Raw genomic sequence first — 17588 nt, forward strand, 5'->3', positions numbered from 1 at the left:
AACTTCAACTCACAATATCGCTACTTCACACAACTAATTTATTCAGTAAAATCGACCATTTACATTAACACAAAAAAAACCCCAACTAAACAAGTCAGCAGCCCTTTTTGGGGCTACAGTGAGAGTGGACACAGCTGACATTACAGCAGACCTGTGGGGCTACAGTGAGAGTGGACACAGTTGACACTACAGCAGACCTGTGGGGCTACAGTGAGAGTGGACACAGCTGCCACTACAGCAGATCTGTGGGGCTACAGTGAGAGTGGACACAGCTGACACTACAGCAGATCTGCGGAGCTACAGTGAGATTCTTTCAGTGGAGTTCTTTCCTCCAGCACGGCTGTCAGTTCAGCTCACCTCAACATGTGTTGAACACGCCGTGTAAATCATAATGAAAATGGGGTCTCCCACCCAAAAACAGAAGGGAATCATGTGTGATTGTAAAAGACATTTTGGAAAATTTCTGCGCTCAGGTGACCAAAAATGCAGCTTGTGGACAAAATGCCAAAGCGCCTAGTTGAAGCAGCACTGTAATAAATACACCTGTACATGTGGACAAGGACTTATCTGTGTCTCCTCTTTACAATGTTATATTTCTCTTCTAGACTTGAAAATCTGCTCATGCATCACAAATGTAACTCTTTGTCTCCACAGTATGGTCATTTAATGAAATGCAGTGAGGTTTCCACAGAAAACTATATTTAGAAATATTTAAAGAAGAGAACTTTATAATATAATATAAAAGTGTACATTTCCTTGCATTGCATTGCCTGGCAATGTTTGTTTAATACTGTACTATAAGGGAGTTGACACTGACCTTTTTAAAATGGGTCTTTATTTACATTCAAAAATAGTCACAGAAACTCACCTGAGAATCTCCAGTTTACAGTGTGAACTCTTCAGTCCAGCACAAAGCTGCTCCACTCCTGAATTCTGCAGGTCATTATTATTCATCTCCAGCTCTCTCAATGAGTTTTCTGTTTGTAGAACTGATGTGAGAGATTTGCAAGACTTTTCAGTGATACCACAGCCAGATAGTCTGTAAAAGAGTAAATACAGTAAATAATGTAGTTCAGTCAGAGGATGATGAATTAAAAGATCTGAACTGCTAATAAAAATGCAAAGAAGAGCTTGAAAGGTCTGGAACACACTGATACATTTTCAGCCTTTTAATTTTACAAACACAGCAACATTTCAACACTACTGTGTCTTCATCAAAAACAAAATGGACAAAGACATGACAAATAACATTCATTAGCATCCTAAGACATGTGACCAAATAATGGATGGTTGGTTCATAAATCAGTGAATGGCAGTTACCATAATCAGAGTCCAAATATCAAAATATCCCACCCCTAACACCATAACAGGAAACAGAACAACATAGATCTCATTCAATGTTTCACAAATACAAACACACTAATATACAAACAGAAAATATTGTTGGAAGACATGCAGAGTAGTGATTATGGAGGAATAAACACTGCAGTATTGATTATGGAAGAATAAACACCGCAGTAGTGATTATGGAGGAATAAACACTGCAGTAGTGATTATGGAGGAATGAACACTGCAGTAGTGATTATGGAGGGATAAACAACGCAGTATTGATTGGACAGAATACAGACAGCATAATCTTTTACTAGTGTTTACATTCCTGTGCTCACACTATGAGTCACTGATCATGAAACATTCTCCTCTGCCGTTGCTTTTCCCAGTGAGGTCCTGAGTTCTGTCTCTGTGGTGCACCGAGAATCCCGGAGGCTTTCACCATCAAGCTCTTCTGTCTTTTCTCTCTTCTGCTGTCTTCTTACTAAAGAAGGTTGCCATGTCAATAGCATTACTCTTTCTCTTCATCCTGGTTGTTTTCTGTCTCTCTATACTAACTGTAAACGAACAAGCAGGAGTATTTTATATTCTAGCCAGTTCCTTAGATTTACAGAAGCTAACATTAGCGTCATTAGCTTTATTACAGTACATCAGGCACCCAGTGTGACACACACACACACGCACACACACTCACACACTTCACTCCTTCTCTCCTCCTAATCTCCTGATTACTGATTACTGTGTCTTGTTTGTCTCTTTCTTTCTCTCTTGTAATTAAGTCCACAGGTTCACTCGTCCAGTGCTGAACATTGTTCCTCACTACTGTGTTCAGATGTCCTGAGTTTACTGTCAGCTGTCTGCTCAGTTTCTCTCTCTGTTGACTTGACGTCTTCTACCATCACTGTTCTATTTTTGTTTGATGTCTCTGGCTTGATGAAAAATTAGCAGCCAACATTCACTCCTAAGTCAAGCTAATATGACATTAGTGTGAGGTATCTAGGTGTAGTAACCAACAATATACTGTAACTTGGCAAGCTTAAGGTTACTAATATTAGCCAGCTACATGTTTCATAAAAACACCTGTGGAGAGAGATCATAGGTTTATCTTAAGTAATAACCAATAAACTTTTCAGTTCTATTGAATGAATATTAAATTGTCGCGTTCTTTCCTCCAGCACGGCTGTCAGTTCAGCTCATCTCAGCATTTGTTGAACACATGGTGTAAATCATAATGAGAACAGGGTCCCCCACCCAAAAACACAAGGGAATCATATGTGCTTGTAAAAGTGTCCTGTAATGTGAAAATCTTACATTAGAACACTTCATTTTACCACACTGTTGTTTGGAGTTTCTGAATCTATTCATCCTGTAATACATTTCGCAAAATTTCTGCTCTCAGGTGACCAAAAATGCAGCTTGTGGAGAAAATGCCAAAGCGCCTAGTTGAAGCAGCATTGTAATAAATACACCTGTACATGTGGACAAGGACTCATCTGGGTCTTCTCTTTACAATGTTATATTTCTCTTCTAGACTTGAAAATCTGCTCATGCATCACAAATGTAACTCTTTGTCTCCACAGTGTGGTCATTTAATGAAATGTACTAAGGTTTCAACAGAAAACTATATTTAGAAATATTTAAAGAAGAGAACTTTATAATGTAATATTAAAGTGTATATTTCCTTGCATTGCCTTGCCTGACAATGTTTGTTTAATACTGTACTATAAGGGAGCTGACACTGACCTTTTTAAAATGCCTCTTTATTTACATTCAAAAATAGTCACAGAAACTCACCTGAGAATCTCCAGTTTACAGTGTGAACTCTTCAGTCCAGCACAGAGCTGCTCCACTCCTGAATTCTGCAGGTCATTATTATTCATCTCCAGCTCTCTCAGTGAGTTTTCTGTTTGTAGAACTGATGTGAGAGATTTGCAAGACTCTTCATTGAGACCACAGCCAGATAGTCTGTAAAAGAGTAAATACAGTAAATCATGTAGTTCAGTCAGAGGATGATGAATTAAAAGATCTGAACTGCTAATAAAAATGTAAAGAAGAGCTCGAAAGGTCTGGAACACACTGATACATTTTCAGCCTTTTAATTTGACAAACACAGCAACATTTCAACAGTACCGTGTCTTCATCAAAGACAAAATGGACAAAGACATGACAAATAACATTCATTAGCAACCTAAGACAGGTGACCAAATAATGGATGGTTGGTTCATAAGTCAGTGAATGGCAGTTACCATTATCAGAGTCCAAATATCAAAATATCCCACCCCTAACACCATAACAGGAAACAGAACAACATAGATCTCATTCAATGTTTCACAAATACAAACACATTAATATACAAACAGAAAATATTGTTGGAAGACATGCAGAGTAGTGATTATGGAGGAATAAACACTGCAGTAGTGATATTGGAGGAATAAACACTTCAGTATTGATTATGGAAGAATAAACACTGCAGTAGTGATAATGGAGGAATAAACACCGCAGTAGAGATTATGGAGGAATGAACATTGCAGTAGTGAATATTAGTCTATGAACGCTGCAGTTGTAATGATGGTGGGATGAACACTGAATTAGTGATTATGGAGGAATGGACAGAATGCAGACAGCATAATCTTTTACTAGTGTTTACATTCCTGTGCTCACACTTTGAGTCACTGATCATGAAACATTCTCCTCTGCCTTTGCTTTTCCCAGTGAGGTCCTGAGTTCTGTCTGTGTGGTGCACCAAGAATCCTGGAGGCTTAATAGCTGAGTCAGGGACCCCATCAGTCAGTCAGGTGTGTGTGAGGCAGACCCCATCAGTTAGTCAGGTGTGTGTGAGGCAGACCCCATCAGTCAGTAAAGTGTGTGTGAGGCAGACCCCAGTCAGTCAGTCAGGTGTGTGTGAGGCAGACCCCATCAGTCAGTCAGGTGTGTGTGAGGCAGACCCCATCAGTCAGTCAGTTCTGCTTCTCTCTCACACACACAGATAATAGTTCTTTCTCTCTAACAGACAGAAATATTCTGTCTCTCTCTCTCTCTCTATTTCTCACACACACACACACTCACAGATAATAGTTCTGTAACTCTCTCTCTCTCTCTCACACACACACACACACAATAGTTCTGTCTCTCTCTCCCTCTCTGACACACACATACACAAAAACAGATAATAGTTCTGTAACTCTCTCTCTCTCTCACACACACACACACACACACACACACACAAGTTTCAGTTGAGGTGAAGCATTATAAACAGTAAATGAAACATACTTGTGTCAATCTGTATAATAAATAAGATTTCAAACAAGTAGTTATATTGGTCCTGAACTAAACAATGTGAGGTCTGGTTTACTGTGTATAAACAGTAGTCATATTGGTCCTGAACTAACCAGTGTGAGGTCTGGTTTACTGTGTATAAAAGTAGTTATATTTGTCCTGATCTAAACAGTGTGAGCTCTGGTTTACTGGCTGGCAAATAATTTTAGCACCAAATGTCCAGTTGAGGCCTGCAGAACATATTTATTGGGGGGACAGATGGGACCAGTGAACATCTTGTGGTGACACATTAAAATGGCTTCACAGCACAAAGGAATTTCAGGGTACACAAGTTAATACAGTGGTAAAACCACTATTATAGTGTGTAATAAACTACATACTGTTTAATTCCTTACCAGATTATGATATTCACATGAGGTCAGTCAGGGTATCATTAATTAACCCATAAGATTACAATTTGAATGAATCATCACCAATATATCAAGGGTGTGGGTTACATAAACATAAATATTATTACCTGAGAAAGGTTTCATTTCTTTTCCAGCACTTAATATTTTATATCACTTACAAGTATCTTCCATTCTTTGATTCATCCCCTCGAAAAAGGTTGTATTTCAAGATTCCAAAAATTCTACTTGTAGTTATAATTCTACATTTAGTTATAATTTTACAAATGGTTATATTTCTACATGTAGTTATATTGCTACATTTGGTTATAATTCTGCATGTGATTATAATTCTACGTGTGATTATATTTCTATGTGTGGTTATAATTCTCAGTGTATCTGAATTATGTAGTATCAAATGATGAATTATGGGTGCAGAAATGTCTGATCTAAAGTTCTGATGTAATTACAAAACACCACACACACACACACACACACACACACACACACACACACACACACACACACACACACACACACACACACACTCGTTACTTCATACAACTAATTTATTCACTAAAATCAACCATTTACATTAACACAAAAAAACAACTAAAGTCAACAGAGCTGTGGGGCTACAGTGAGAGCGGACACAGCTGACACTACAGCAGAGCTGTGGGGCTACAGTGAGAGCGGACACAGCTGACACTACAGCAGAGCTGTGGGGCTACAGTGAGAGTGGACACAGCTGACACTACAGCAGAGCTGTGGGGCTACAGTGAGAGTGGACACAGCTGGCTCTTCTGTCTCTGTCTGCTGTGTTCACTCTCTTCCATGTCCTCCTCCTGGACACTTTCACCATCAAGTTCTTCTGTCTTTTCTCTCTCCTGCTGTCTTCTTACTAAAGAAGGTTGCCATGGCAATAGCATTACTCTTTCTCTTCATCCTGGTTGCTTTCTGTCTCTCTATACTAACTGAAAACAAACAAGCAGGAGTATTTTATATTCTAGCAATTTCCTTAGATTTAAGGAAGCTAACATTAGCCTCATTAGCTTTGTTACAGTACATCAGGCACCCAGCGCACACACACACACACACACACACACGCACACACGCGCACTCACGCACTTCACTCCTTCTCTCCTCCTAATCTCCTGATTACTGATTACTGTGTCTTGTGTGTCTTTCTTTCTCTCTTGTAATTAAGTCCACAGGTTCACTCGTCCAGTGCTGAACATTGTTCTTCACTACTGTGTTCAGATGTCCTGAGTTTACTGTCAGCTGTCTGCTCAGTTTCTCCCTCTGCTGACTCCACGTCATCTACCATCATTGTTCTATTTTAGTTTGATGTCTCTGGCTTGATGAAAAAATTAGCAGCCAACATTCACTCCTAAGTCAGGCTAATATGACGCTAGCGTGAGGTATCTAGGTGTAGTAACCAACAATATACTGTAACTTGGCAAGCTTAAGGTTACTAATATTAGCCAGCTACATGTTTCATAAAAACACCCGTGGAGGGAGATCACAGGTTTATCTTAAGGAATAACCAATAAACCTTTCAGGTCTATTGAATGAATATTAACTTGTTGAGTTCTTTCCTCCAGCCCGGCGGTCAGTTCAGCTCATCTCAACATGTGTTGAACACACCGTGTAGATCATAATGAGAACAGGGTCTCCCACCCATAAACGCAAGGGAATCGTGTGATTGTAAAAGTGTCCTGTAATGTGTCCAGAACCTCAATGGTTCAGCTTTAAATGTTTTAATTAAGATTTTAAGGGCTTGTATTTGCAGAGAGATTAGAATGACTGATGTTTACATTGTTTTCATACATAAACTAGATAAAATCACTCAGTGAAAATCTTACATTAGAACACTTCATTTTACCACGCTGTTGTTGGGAGTTTCTGAATATATTCATCCTGTAAGACATTTTGCAAAATTTCTGCTCTCAGGTGACCATAAATGCAGCTTGTAGACAAAATGCAAAAGCGCCTAGTTGAAGCAGCATTGTAATAAATACACCTGTACGTGTGGACAAGGACTCATCTGTGTCTCCTCTTTACAATGTTATATTTCTCTTCTAGACTTGAAAATGTGCTCATGCATCACAAATGTAACTCTTTGTCTCCACAGTGTGGTCATTTAATGAAATGTACTGAGGTTTCAACAGAAAACTAGATTTACAAATATTTAGAGAAGAGAACTTTATAACATAATATGAAAGTGTACATTTCCTTGCATTGCCTTGTCTGGCAATGTTTGTTTAATACTGTACTATAAGGGAGTTGACACTGACCTTTTTAAATGGCTCTTTATTTACATTCAAAAATAGTCACAGAAACTCACCTGAGAATCTCCAGTTTACAGTGTGAACTCTTCAGTCCAGCACAGAGCTGCTCCACTCCTGAATTCTGCAGGTCATTATTATTCATCTCCAGCTCTCTCAGTGAGTTTTCTGTTTGTAGAACTGATGTGAGAGATTTGCAAGACTCTTCCGTGAGACCACAGCCAGATAGTCTGTAAAAGAGTAAATACAGTAAATAATGTAGTTCAGTCAGAGGATGATGAATTAAAAGATCCGAACTGCTAATAAAAATGTAAAGAAGAGCTTGAAAGGTCTGGGACACACTGATACATTTTCAGCCTTATAATTTGACAAACACAGCAACATTTCAACACTACTGTGTCTTCATCAAAGACAAAATGGACAAAGACATGACAAATAACATTCATTAGCAACCTAAGACAGGTGACCAAATAATGGATGGTTGGTTCATAAATCAGTGAATGGCAGTTACCATAATCAGAGTCCAAATATCAAAATATCCCACCCCTAACACCATAACAGGAAACAGAACAACATAGATCTCATTCAATGTTTCACAAATACAAATACACTAATATAGAAACAGAAAATATTGTTGGAAGACATGCAGAGTAGTGAGTATGGAGGAACAAACACTGCAGTAGTGATTATGGAGGAATAAACACTGCATTAGTGATTATGGAGTAATGAACACTGTAGTATTGATTATGGAGGAATGAACATTGCAGTAGTGAATATTAGTGTATGAACACTGCAGTAGTAATGATGGTGGGATGAACACTGCAGTAGTGATTATGTAGGAATAACAGAATTCAGAGAGCAGAATCTTTTATTAGTGTTTACATTCCTTTGCTCACACTATGAGTCACTGATCATGAAACATTCTCCTCTGCCTTTGCTTTTCCCAGTGAGGTCCTGAGTTCTGTCTTTGTGGTGCACCGAGAATCCTGGAGGCTTAATAGCTGAGTCACGGACCCCATCAGTCAGTCAGGTGTGTGTGAGGCAGACCCAAGTCAGTCAGTCAGGTGTGTGTGAAGCAGACCCCAGTCAGTCATTCAGTCAGGTGTGTGAGAGGCAGACCCCATCAGTCAGTCAGGTGTGTGTGAGGCAGACCCCATCAGTCAGTCAGGTGTGTGTGAGGCAGACCCCATCAGTCAGTCAGGTGTGTGTGATGCAGACCCCATCAGTCAGTTAAGTGTGTGTGAGGCAGTCCCATCAGTCAGTTAAGTGTGTGTGAGGCAGAACCCATCAGTCAGTTAAGTGTGTGTGAGGCAGAACCCATCAGTCAGTTAAGTGTGTGAGGCAACTATCTCATGTCTGCTGTTGACATGAAATGTGTCCCTGGAGTTTGTCCTTCATGGACTGTATGTGTGCCCTAAAATACTGGGGAGAGGAGGATGGTTCACATGTTTCAATTGGATCAGAACTTTGACTCTCTTCTACATTGCTTGTGTGAGGACTCAAGGACAACTAACTTTTTGTACAAAAGAACTGATACGGTCAGTTTCACAACTGTGCTTACATGCATTGGAGTAGAGCCAAATACTAAAACTTTCTGAAATTCAAGAAAAAACTTTAAACTGATCAGACAATTTATGCTGATTATATGATTTGTAAAGAAAAGCATTGTATTAAACTTGAGAGAAATGCAAAACAATCATTTTCACTAGTGGTCTGAGATATTGGTCCCACTGTATGTGAGAAACAGTAGTAGCCTGCTACAGTTTTAGGTGAGTGACAGTAGTAACAGCATTAGCTTCTGGGAGACTCACTGCATGTAGTCATATTAACACCTACACCTTTCTAATGTGCCCAATCACCATCATCGGCTCTAAAGAAAACCCATGATAAAGTTTGAAAACTGCCATCAGTGTGAAATATATACATGTATGTATGTATGTATGTATGTATGTATGTATGTGTGTGTGTGTGTGTGTGTGTGTGTGTGTGTGCACATGTGTACACGTGTGTACACACTGGTCATGCTCATCCTTATACATTTTTCTCTGTATTGGTCAGTAGTGGTTGAACTGTAATGTTGGTCAAAAAGCTGAACTGATAGTTCATATTTAAACCCTTTTGTATGTTACACTGTGTGGTGTGGTGTGTGTGTGTACGTGTGTACACACTGATAGTTCATACTTGAACACTTCTGTATGTTACACCGCAGCACATTTTCTGTCTGTTTCACTAAGAGTGTGAACTATAAACACTGTTGGCCACTGTTATAAATGTAGGACCATTCTGAACACACAGACACACAACTACCCATGACATCAAATATCATTTCACCATCATTAATACATTTAGACTAATGAATCACTGGACAGTGTTACTACATTCCAATGTTCCACAACTTTATGGTTTAACTTAAGCACCTGGTGTTGGAGCTTTCAATCACCTACATGTGCTTTAATGTAGGCTCTCTCTATCCTGCTCTCTCTCTAATGTTCTATCTCACTCTCCTTTTCATTTTTCACAGAAGACCTTCTGAGTCAAGAACATCCACTGCCTGCTACACCCACTGTTCATCTCTAAATGAAAATACTCACATGGCTTTTCTGGATGCTTTGACCATTGGCAGCAGTCTCAGTAGACATTCCTCTGATGGGTCATATTTCCTCAGGTCAAACTCATCCAGCTCCTCTTCAGAGTTCAGCAACACAAACACCAGAGCTGACCACTGAGCAGGAGACAGTCTGGCTCCATGGAGACTACTGTTACCTCCTCTGCTCAGGTATGTTTGGACTTCCTGCACTAGAGAATGATCATTCAGTTCATTCAGACAGTGGAACAGATTGATGGATTTCTCTGTAGAGGGACTGTCACTGATCTTGTCCTTGATGTACTTGACTGTTTCCTCTTTGCTGTGAGAGCTGCTTCCTGTCTGTGTCAGTAGGCCTCGTAAGAGAGTCTGATTGGACTCCAGTGAGAGACCCAGAAGGAAGCGAAGGAAAAGGTCCAGGTGTCCATTTTGACTCGTTAAGGCCTTGTCCACTGCACTGTTGAGGAAGACAGACATTGGGGTTTTGAAAATACTGAAATATCCAGGGTGTTTCTGTTGTAGCACATTGGTGTTGGTGGAGATGAAGGAAATAAACACATATAAAGCAGCCAGAAACTCCTGAACACTCAGATGTACAAAGCTGAACACCTTCCCCAGCTGTAGCTCAAACTCCTCTCTGAAAATCTGAGTGCACATTCCTGAATACACTGTCATTTCTCTGACATCTATGCCACTGTTTCTCAGGTCTTCCTCATAGAAGATCAGGTTGCCTTTTTCTAGCTGTTGGAAAGCCAGTTTTCCCAGTGCCAAAACATGTTCTCTCATGTAACGTGGGTAAGTGGGACGTTTTTGTCCTTTCATACTTTGTCCATACTTTTGATCCTTGTGTCTGAGCTGAAAGATCAGGAAGTGTGTGAACATCTGAGTCAGAGTGTTGGGGATCTCTCCACTCTCTGCTTCACCCAACATTCTCGCTAAAACAGTGGCTGCAATCCAACAGAAGACTGGAATGTGGCACATGATGTAGAGGCTTTTTGACGACTTCATGTGTGTGATGATTCTATTGGCCAGGCCCTGATCACTGATTCTCTTCCTGAAATATTCCTCTTTCTGTGGTTCACTGAACCCTCTTACCTCTGTTACCTGGTCAACACACTCAGGAGGGATCTGATTGGCTGCTGCTGGTCGAGAGGTTATCCAGAGGAGAGCAGAGGGAAGCAGATTCCCCTTGATGAGGTTTGTCAGCAGCACATCCACTGAGGTCGACTCTGTTACATCCCACAATCTCTCATTGTTCTGGAAATCTAGAGGAAGTCTACACTCATCCAGACCATCAAAGATGAACAGAATTTTGTAGCTGGTATAATGTTTAGGTTTTAATTCACATGTTTCTGGGAAAAAGCAATGAAGAAGCTCCACCAGACTGAACTTTTTTTCCTTCAGCAAATTCAGCTCCCTAAAAGGAAGTGGGAATATTAAGAGAACATCCTGATTTACATTTCCTTCAGACCAGTCCAGTATGAACTTCTGCACAGAGACCGTTTTGCCAATTCCAGCCACTCCTTTAGTCAGCACAGTTCTGATGGCTTTGTCTTGTCCTGGTAAGGGTCTAAAGATGTCACTGCATTTGATGGGTATCTCCTGTGTTGCTGGTCTCCTGGATGCTGTCTCAATCTGTCTCACCTCATGCTCATTACTGACCTCTCCACTCCCTCCCTCTGTGATGTAGAGCTCAGTGTAGATCTCATTCAGAAGTGTTGTGGTTCCCTGCTGTGAGATTCCTTCATGAATCCTCTGACATTTTTCCCTCAGTTTGGATTTGAGCTTTCTGTGGCAACCAGGGGCCAGTTCTGATAAAAGAGGAAGACAACAGAACACATGCTAATCTCTTTTAGATTCAGATTCATTCATAAAAGACTCATTACAGGAGTTACAGGAAAAGAGATAAACAGATTATTATAAATAGATTGTTTATTCCTGCTAGATTGGGCATGAAACGTCCAGTGGTAAATCTTAGTCAATTCAGGGACTGACAGCCTTAGATTTCAAGATTTCAATGGACATTGTATTATACATTATTTTGTTGATAATATTTACTGGTTATCAATAGCACTGAATGGTCAGTAGTTAGAAATCAGCTGAGGTTCCACCACACACACAAGGAGTGTGGGGGGAAACAACCTGTGATCTGTGAGATAGGACCTGTGTTCCAATCTCAGTTCCAAAGAATAAAGTGACACTTTATTTTAAGTGATGCTTTTAACATTAAATAGTGTCTGACCACTTCAACTATTCCACTTGAGTAAACTTGATTGCAATTGTATCCAAACTCTCATATGAGTCATTCATGAACATATACTTGGATACTTTGGGGGGGGGGGTTGTATGTGGACATATAAAAAAAATTTTTTACATCTGCCAGTGATTTGTGGTCAAATCTCATTGGTCAAATTAAATCTCAGCCCTAAAGAATAACAATGTATCCGCAAAACGTCAGCATTCTGCAAACACATGACACATAGTCCAGCAGTTAATGTACTGGACTAACAATCAGAAGGTTGTCAGTTCAAGCCCCACCACTACAAAGTTGCCACTGTTGGGCACATGAGCAAGACCATTAACCCTCAATTGCTTGAATTGTACTCACAATTGTAAGTATTTATTTTCCTTCATTAAAAGCACCTGCTAAATGTAATAATGTCATGACCCAGAACTCTTACTGCTCAGTAGTGTGTTAGCGAGGTCTTTCTGGTTCATCTTCCTCAGGACGTGCAGTGTGATCTCCAGCGCCCCCTCTCTGACACTGCTCTGATCCTCCTCATCCTCCACCTGTCTCTCAGTGCATGCTGGGTAATCTGAGCTCAGTAGATTCTTAAATCTCTTCAGCTCATTCTTCACCAGAGAGATGATTTTGTCCTCCAGCTCCTGAATAAACAGTATCAGTAAAACTAGTGTTATATACAGATGATTTTAACACATAATAATCCATTAAACAGAAGAGAGGACTGAACTGAGTGGGATTGGGTGGTCATGTGCACATTATGGTTTATAAAAGAACATAAGCATCACATTATCTTAAAGTTTAAATGTTAGTTAATTTTAGAAAGTTAGAATAGTTTGTGAAGTTTGAGTTTCGTTCATTATCAGTTAAATTACAAAAAGCCATTAAAGTAAAGCATGAACCAGTAAACCACAGAGTCTCATCATGATCTGTGATCTAAACACACTCTAATGATAAAGACCCTTCCCCCTCACACACACACACACACACACACACACACACACACACACACACATATACACACACACACACACACACACACACACACACACACACACACACACACACACACACACACACACACATATACACACACACACACACTCACACACTCACACTCACACTCACACACACACACACACACACTCACACACACACACTCACACTCACACACACACACACACACACTCACACACACACACACACACACTCACACACACACACACACACACACACACACACACACACTTACACACCTTGAATACTGACTCCAGCTTTTCTTTAGAAATGTTTACAGGCTTCTTCTGGTCACTGTGGACAAACAAAACAAAGACTTTAATGGATAATCTACAGTTTATAAACATGAATCCAAGTGAAATTCATGGTTGTGTACATGATGTTGATGATGATGTGATACATGGCTTCAACCCAAACACTGTACTGACAGTAGAGCAGAATAACCAGAGAAGCTGCCCCTGGCCCTCACTCTGGTGATGTAGAATAATGTTTATGTGAATGGTGCTTCACCAGATACTGGGAAATGAACACAAGAAAATGAACACTGGAACATAAACAATTATATGCACCCCATCCACACAGAACAGAGGGCACCAGAACAGAAAGAGTGGTGTAACAGAGCAGCTGTGGGGCAGCAGGCAGGATAATCGGGGTGAAGCGTCCTGACAGGATGTGTCCATGGTGGACACTATCAGAACTATCAGATACTGACCAAGAACCAGGGTGAGGGTTCATAAAGAAAGCTGTTACTCTTTCTCTCTGTGTGTGTGTGTGTGTGTGACATTATTCTACTTTCCAAATATTGGGTGTATTGCATTTATATTCTGTGTCCCAAACCTGATATGTAATATTCAGTGTTCATGCTGGAATCCTTCTCTCTGTAACAGATGTGTAAAGTGTTTTCTCTGGTCTAGATGGTGGTGTGATTCTGGAAAGTTTGTCCATCCTGTGACTGAAGGAGATCCTCTGACTCTACACTGTTTACTTCACCCCACTATCACATCACACCTCAGAGCTGATTTATATAAAGATGGATCACTCATCCAGACCCAGACTGCAGGAGAAATGACCATCCGTACTGTCTCAAAGTCAGATGAGGGTGTCTACTACTGTAAACACCCAGAGAGAGGAGAGTCACCACACAGCTGGGTCTCAGGGGTCAGAAAACAGTGAATTTAAATGTTTCTTAACAACCAATTTAAAAGACAGAATAGATCAAACATGTAAGAAATCATTTTGTGATTCAAGTGCTTTGTTCAGTTGCCATGAGATCAGTTGGTGATTCCTCCTCTCTTGGTTCTGGTTGGTATGGCTGTGGGACTGAGTTTGGTGCAGTTCCTCATCTTACTGAACCTGCTGTGGTGCTACAAAACCAACACAGGTCTGAGATCAGCTGCGGATCATTTATGAATACTTTAAATGTTATGTGTTCAATTGGCTGGGGGTCTCCATTTCCACAGACTCCACAATAAAAGTTACATGCCTGGATAGAGTTAACTGATATGGTAGATAATACTAGCTAAACTTCCTCCTTTCTGTAATGTATTTATTATCCCAGTCTGTCTGTGTCCTGTGTGATTCTTTATTACCCCAGTCTGTCTGTGTCCTGTGTGGTTCTTTATTACCCCAGTCTGTCTGTGTCCTGCGTGGTTCTTTATTACCCCAGTCTGTTTGCGTCCTGTGCAGTTCTTTATTACTCCAGTCTCTCTATGTCCTGTGTGGTTCTCTATTACTCCATTTGGTCTGTGTCCTGTGTGGTTCTTTATTACCCCAGTCTGTCTGTGTCCTGTGCAGTTCTTTATTACTCCAGTCTCTCTGTGTCCTGTGTGGTTCTCTATTACCCCATTTGGTCTGTGTCCTGTGTGGTTCTCTATTACCCCAGTCTGTCTGTGTCCTGTGTGGTTCTTTATTACCCTAGTCTGTCTGTGTCCTGTGTGGTTCTCTATTACCCCAGTCTGTCTGTGTCCTGTGTGGTTCTTTATTACCCCAGTCTGTCTGTGTCCTGTGTGGTTCTTTATTACCCCAGTCTGTTTGTGTCCTGTGTGGTTCTTCCTGTTATGACAGTGATTCCTGAGACCTAATAAATGTCCTCAGCAATTGTATCCTGACGTCTCATCCACCTGCATGTAACAGTTTCTAAAACTAATGACACCAGAACCACCACTATTGCTTTACTATAGTGTCAGTATCACAGAACTGGACTGTCCCACCTGTTCAGGTAAGCAGGACCTCCTAGATGGACCCAAACACATTTGAGGTGGAACAGGGAAGGGGACAAAAGAGGTAAAACACAACTGAACAGGAAACCAACAACTGAGAGGGTTTGACCTGAAGGAGTGGGTGAGCAAGACCACACTGTTCTACCCCCTACACTACTGGGAAGAAAGATTGAAGGAGTGAAGGAGTGAAGAGGAGTGATGGGAGTGAAGTGCTTAGTGGAGACATAGTGAGTGTTTTTACTGTTTAATAATACAAACAAACAAAAGAGTTCAGCAGTGAAGGGATGTTTAAGGGCCAGAAAACCCTCAGCCACTTCTGATGAAAAACAAAGTGACTTGTCTGGTCCGAGAATCAAACCAGTGTCTGCACTAGTGCGGTGATGCAGCTCTAACCACTACGTGTGTGTGGTAGACTCAGGACACTCTGTTTCTCTCCCCAAACACAGCAGGAAATGAACACAGAACAAAAGACAAGCAACTAAGACAGACAACAAACACACAGGGACACCTCCTGCTACAGGACATTTCTCCTCCTAATAAACAACTGATGGAGAGGGACTCTGCCCAGAAGAAACAAGACAACACAGACATGAATGAAGAAAGATGACAGGAGACTCTTGTTGGGAACTTTCTACTTGAAAAAATACCCACACACCAAGGCTTCATAGAGTCCTTAGTGAAGTAGTTATATAGGGGTGCGGCATCTGTGAGAGATCAGACTAATGAGCACTGATTAACTCCCAGCTCATGGCCTCCCTCTGGTGGCAGCTTGCTGGCATTGCGAGCCATCAGTTACAAGTAAGAGATAGTTGGAGAATGTGTGTGTGGGTAGATGATGCTGAATTTCTTCCTCCTTTTCTCCTAAAACTAAAACACACCTGTGGTGAACCCCTCTTATTAGTTTGACCTGTAGAATGGTGACATTGTTTACTGGGGTATTATTGTTGTAATATTGGGGGAACTTCACTCCCTCACACACTGGGAGGAACACATCCACCCCACTTATGAAAGAATCTGAGTGTGTAATGTGTCACTCACCGTAGGACTGAGGTCACAGGTTCACTGCTGAATAGAGGAGGAGGCTCCATGGACCAGTCACTCTTCATAGACACACAGCTGGGTGCTGGATTTACTGCTCTCTCACTCCCCATCCTGATGATATTGAATAGGGAAAATAAATCACATTAGGGAACAAAAATACACCCACAACATTCTTACCCAATCAACTCCACCTGGTACCTGCACTGACTGTACACTTCATTAGAAACACCTGTCCTTCAGCAACACAAATGAACCACACACACACACACACACACACACACACACACACACACACACACACACTTGTCCGTCAGGAACTACACAAACATACCACAACCACACACACACACACACACACACACACACACACACACACACACACAGACACCTGTGCTTCAGGAACACACACAAAAACACACAGACACACATGTCCTTCAGGAACACACACACATCACACCTGTCCTTCAGCAACTACACAAACATACCACACACACATACACGAACACACACACACACACACACAAACACACAGATCAAACCTGTCCTTTAGCAACTACACAAACATACCACACACACACACACACACACACACACACACACACACCCTTCAGCAACTACACAAACATACCACACACACATACACGAACACACCTGTCCTTCACCAACACACACACACACACACACACACACACACACACACACAGACAACAGGCCTGTCCTTCAGCAACCACACAACCACACACTCACACACACACACACATACACACACAGACACCTGTGCTTCAGGAACACACACACACACGTCCTTCAGGAACACACACACATCACACCTGTTCTTCAGGAACATAAAGATACCATACACATCAAACCTGTACTTAAACAACACACAAACACAGACACCTATACTTAAGCAACACACACACACACACACAAACACACCTGCCCTTCAGCAACTATACAAACATACCACACACACACACACACACACACACACACGCACATCACACCTCTCCTTCAGCAACTACAAAAACATACCACACACACACACACACACACACACACACAGCACACCTGTCCTTCAGCAACTACACAAACATAACACACATCACACCTGTCCTTTAGCAACACACACACACACACACACACACACACACACACACACACACACACACACACACACACACATACATACACACACACACACAC

At 41.1% G+C, this 17588-nt stretch overlaps 1 protein-coding gene across 1 annotated transcript; it reads right to left on the bottom strand.

Annotated features, from left to right (window-relative positions):
- Positions 1 to 1595: 1595 nt before the first annotated feature.
- Positions 1596 to 16628, bottom strand: LOC113568997 (NLR family CARD domain-containing protein 3-like). Its single transcript, XM_035523440.1, has 7 exons — positions 16380 to 16628; positions 13362 to 13416; positions 12545 to 12749; positions 9871 to 11674; positions 7339 to 7509; positions 3124 to 3294; positions 1596 to 1813 (listed from the first exon to the last, which is right to left on the bottom strand). Exons 1-7 carry the CDS (start codon positions 16490 to 16492, stop codon positions 1774 to 1776), a joined length of 2559 nt encoding a protein of 852 aa, XP_035379333.1. The 5' UTR covers positions 16493 to 16628; the 3' UTR covers positions 1596 to 1773.
- Positions 16629 to 17588: the final 960 nt, after the last annotated feature.

This window comes from Electrophorus electricus, assembly GCF_013358815.1.
Source record: "Electrophorus electricus isolate fEleEle1 chromosome 5 unlocalized genomic scaffold, fEleEle1.pri SUPER_5_unloc_4, whole genome shotgun sequence".
Classification (NCBI taxonomy): Eukaryota; Metazoa; Chordata; class Actinopteri; order Gymnotiformes; family Gymnotidae; genus Electrophorus; species Electrophorus electricus.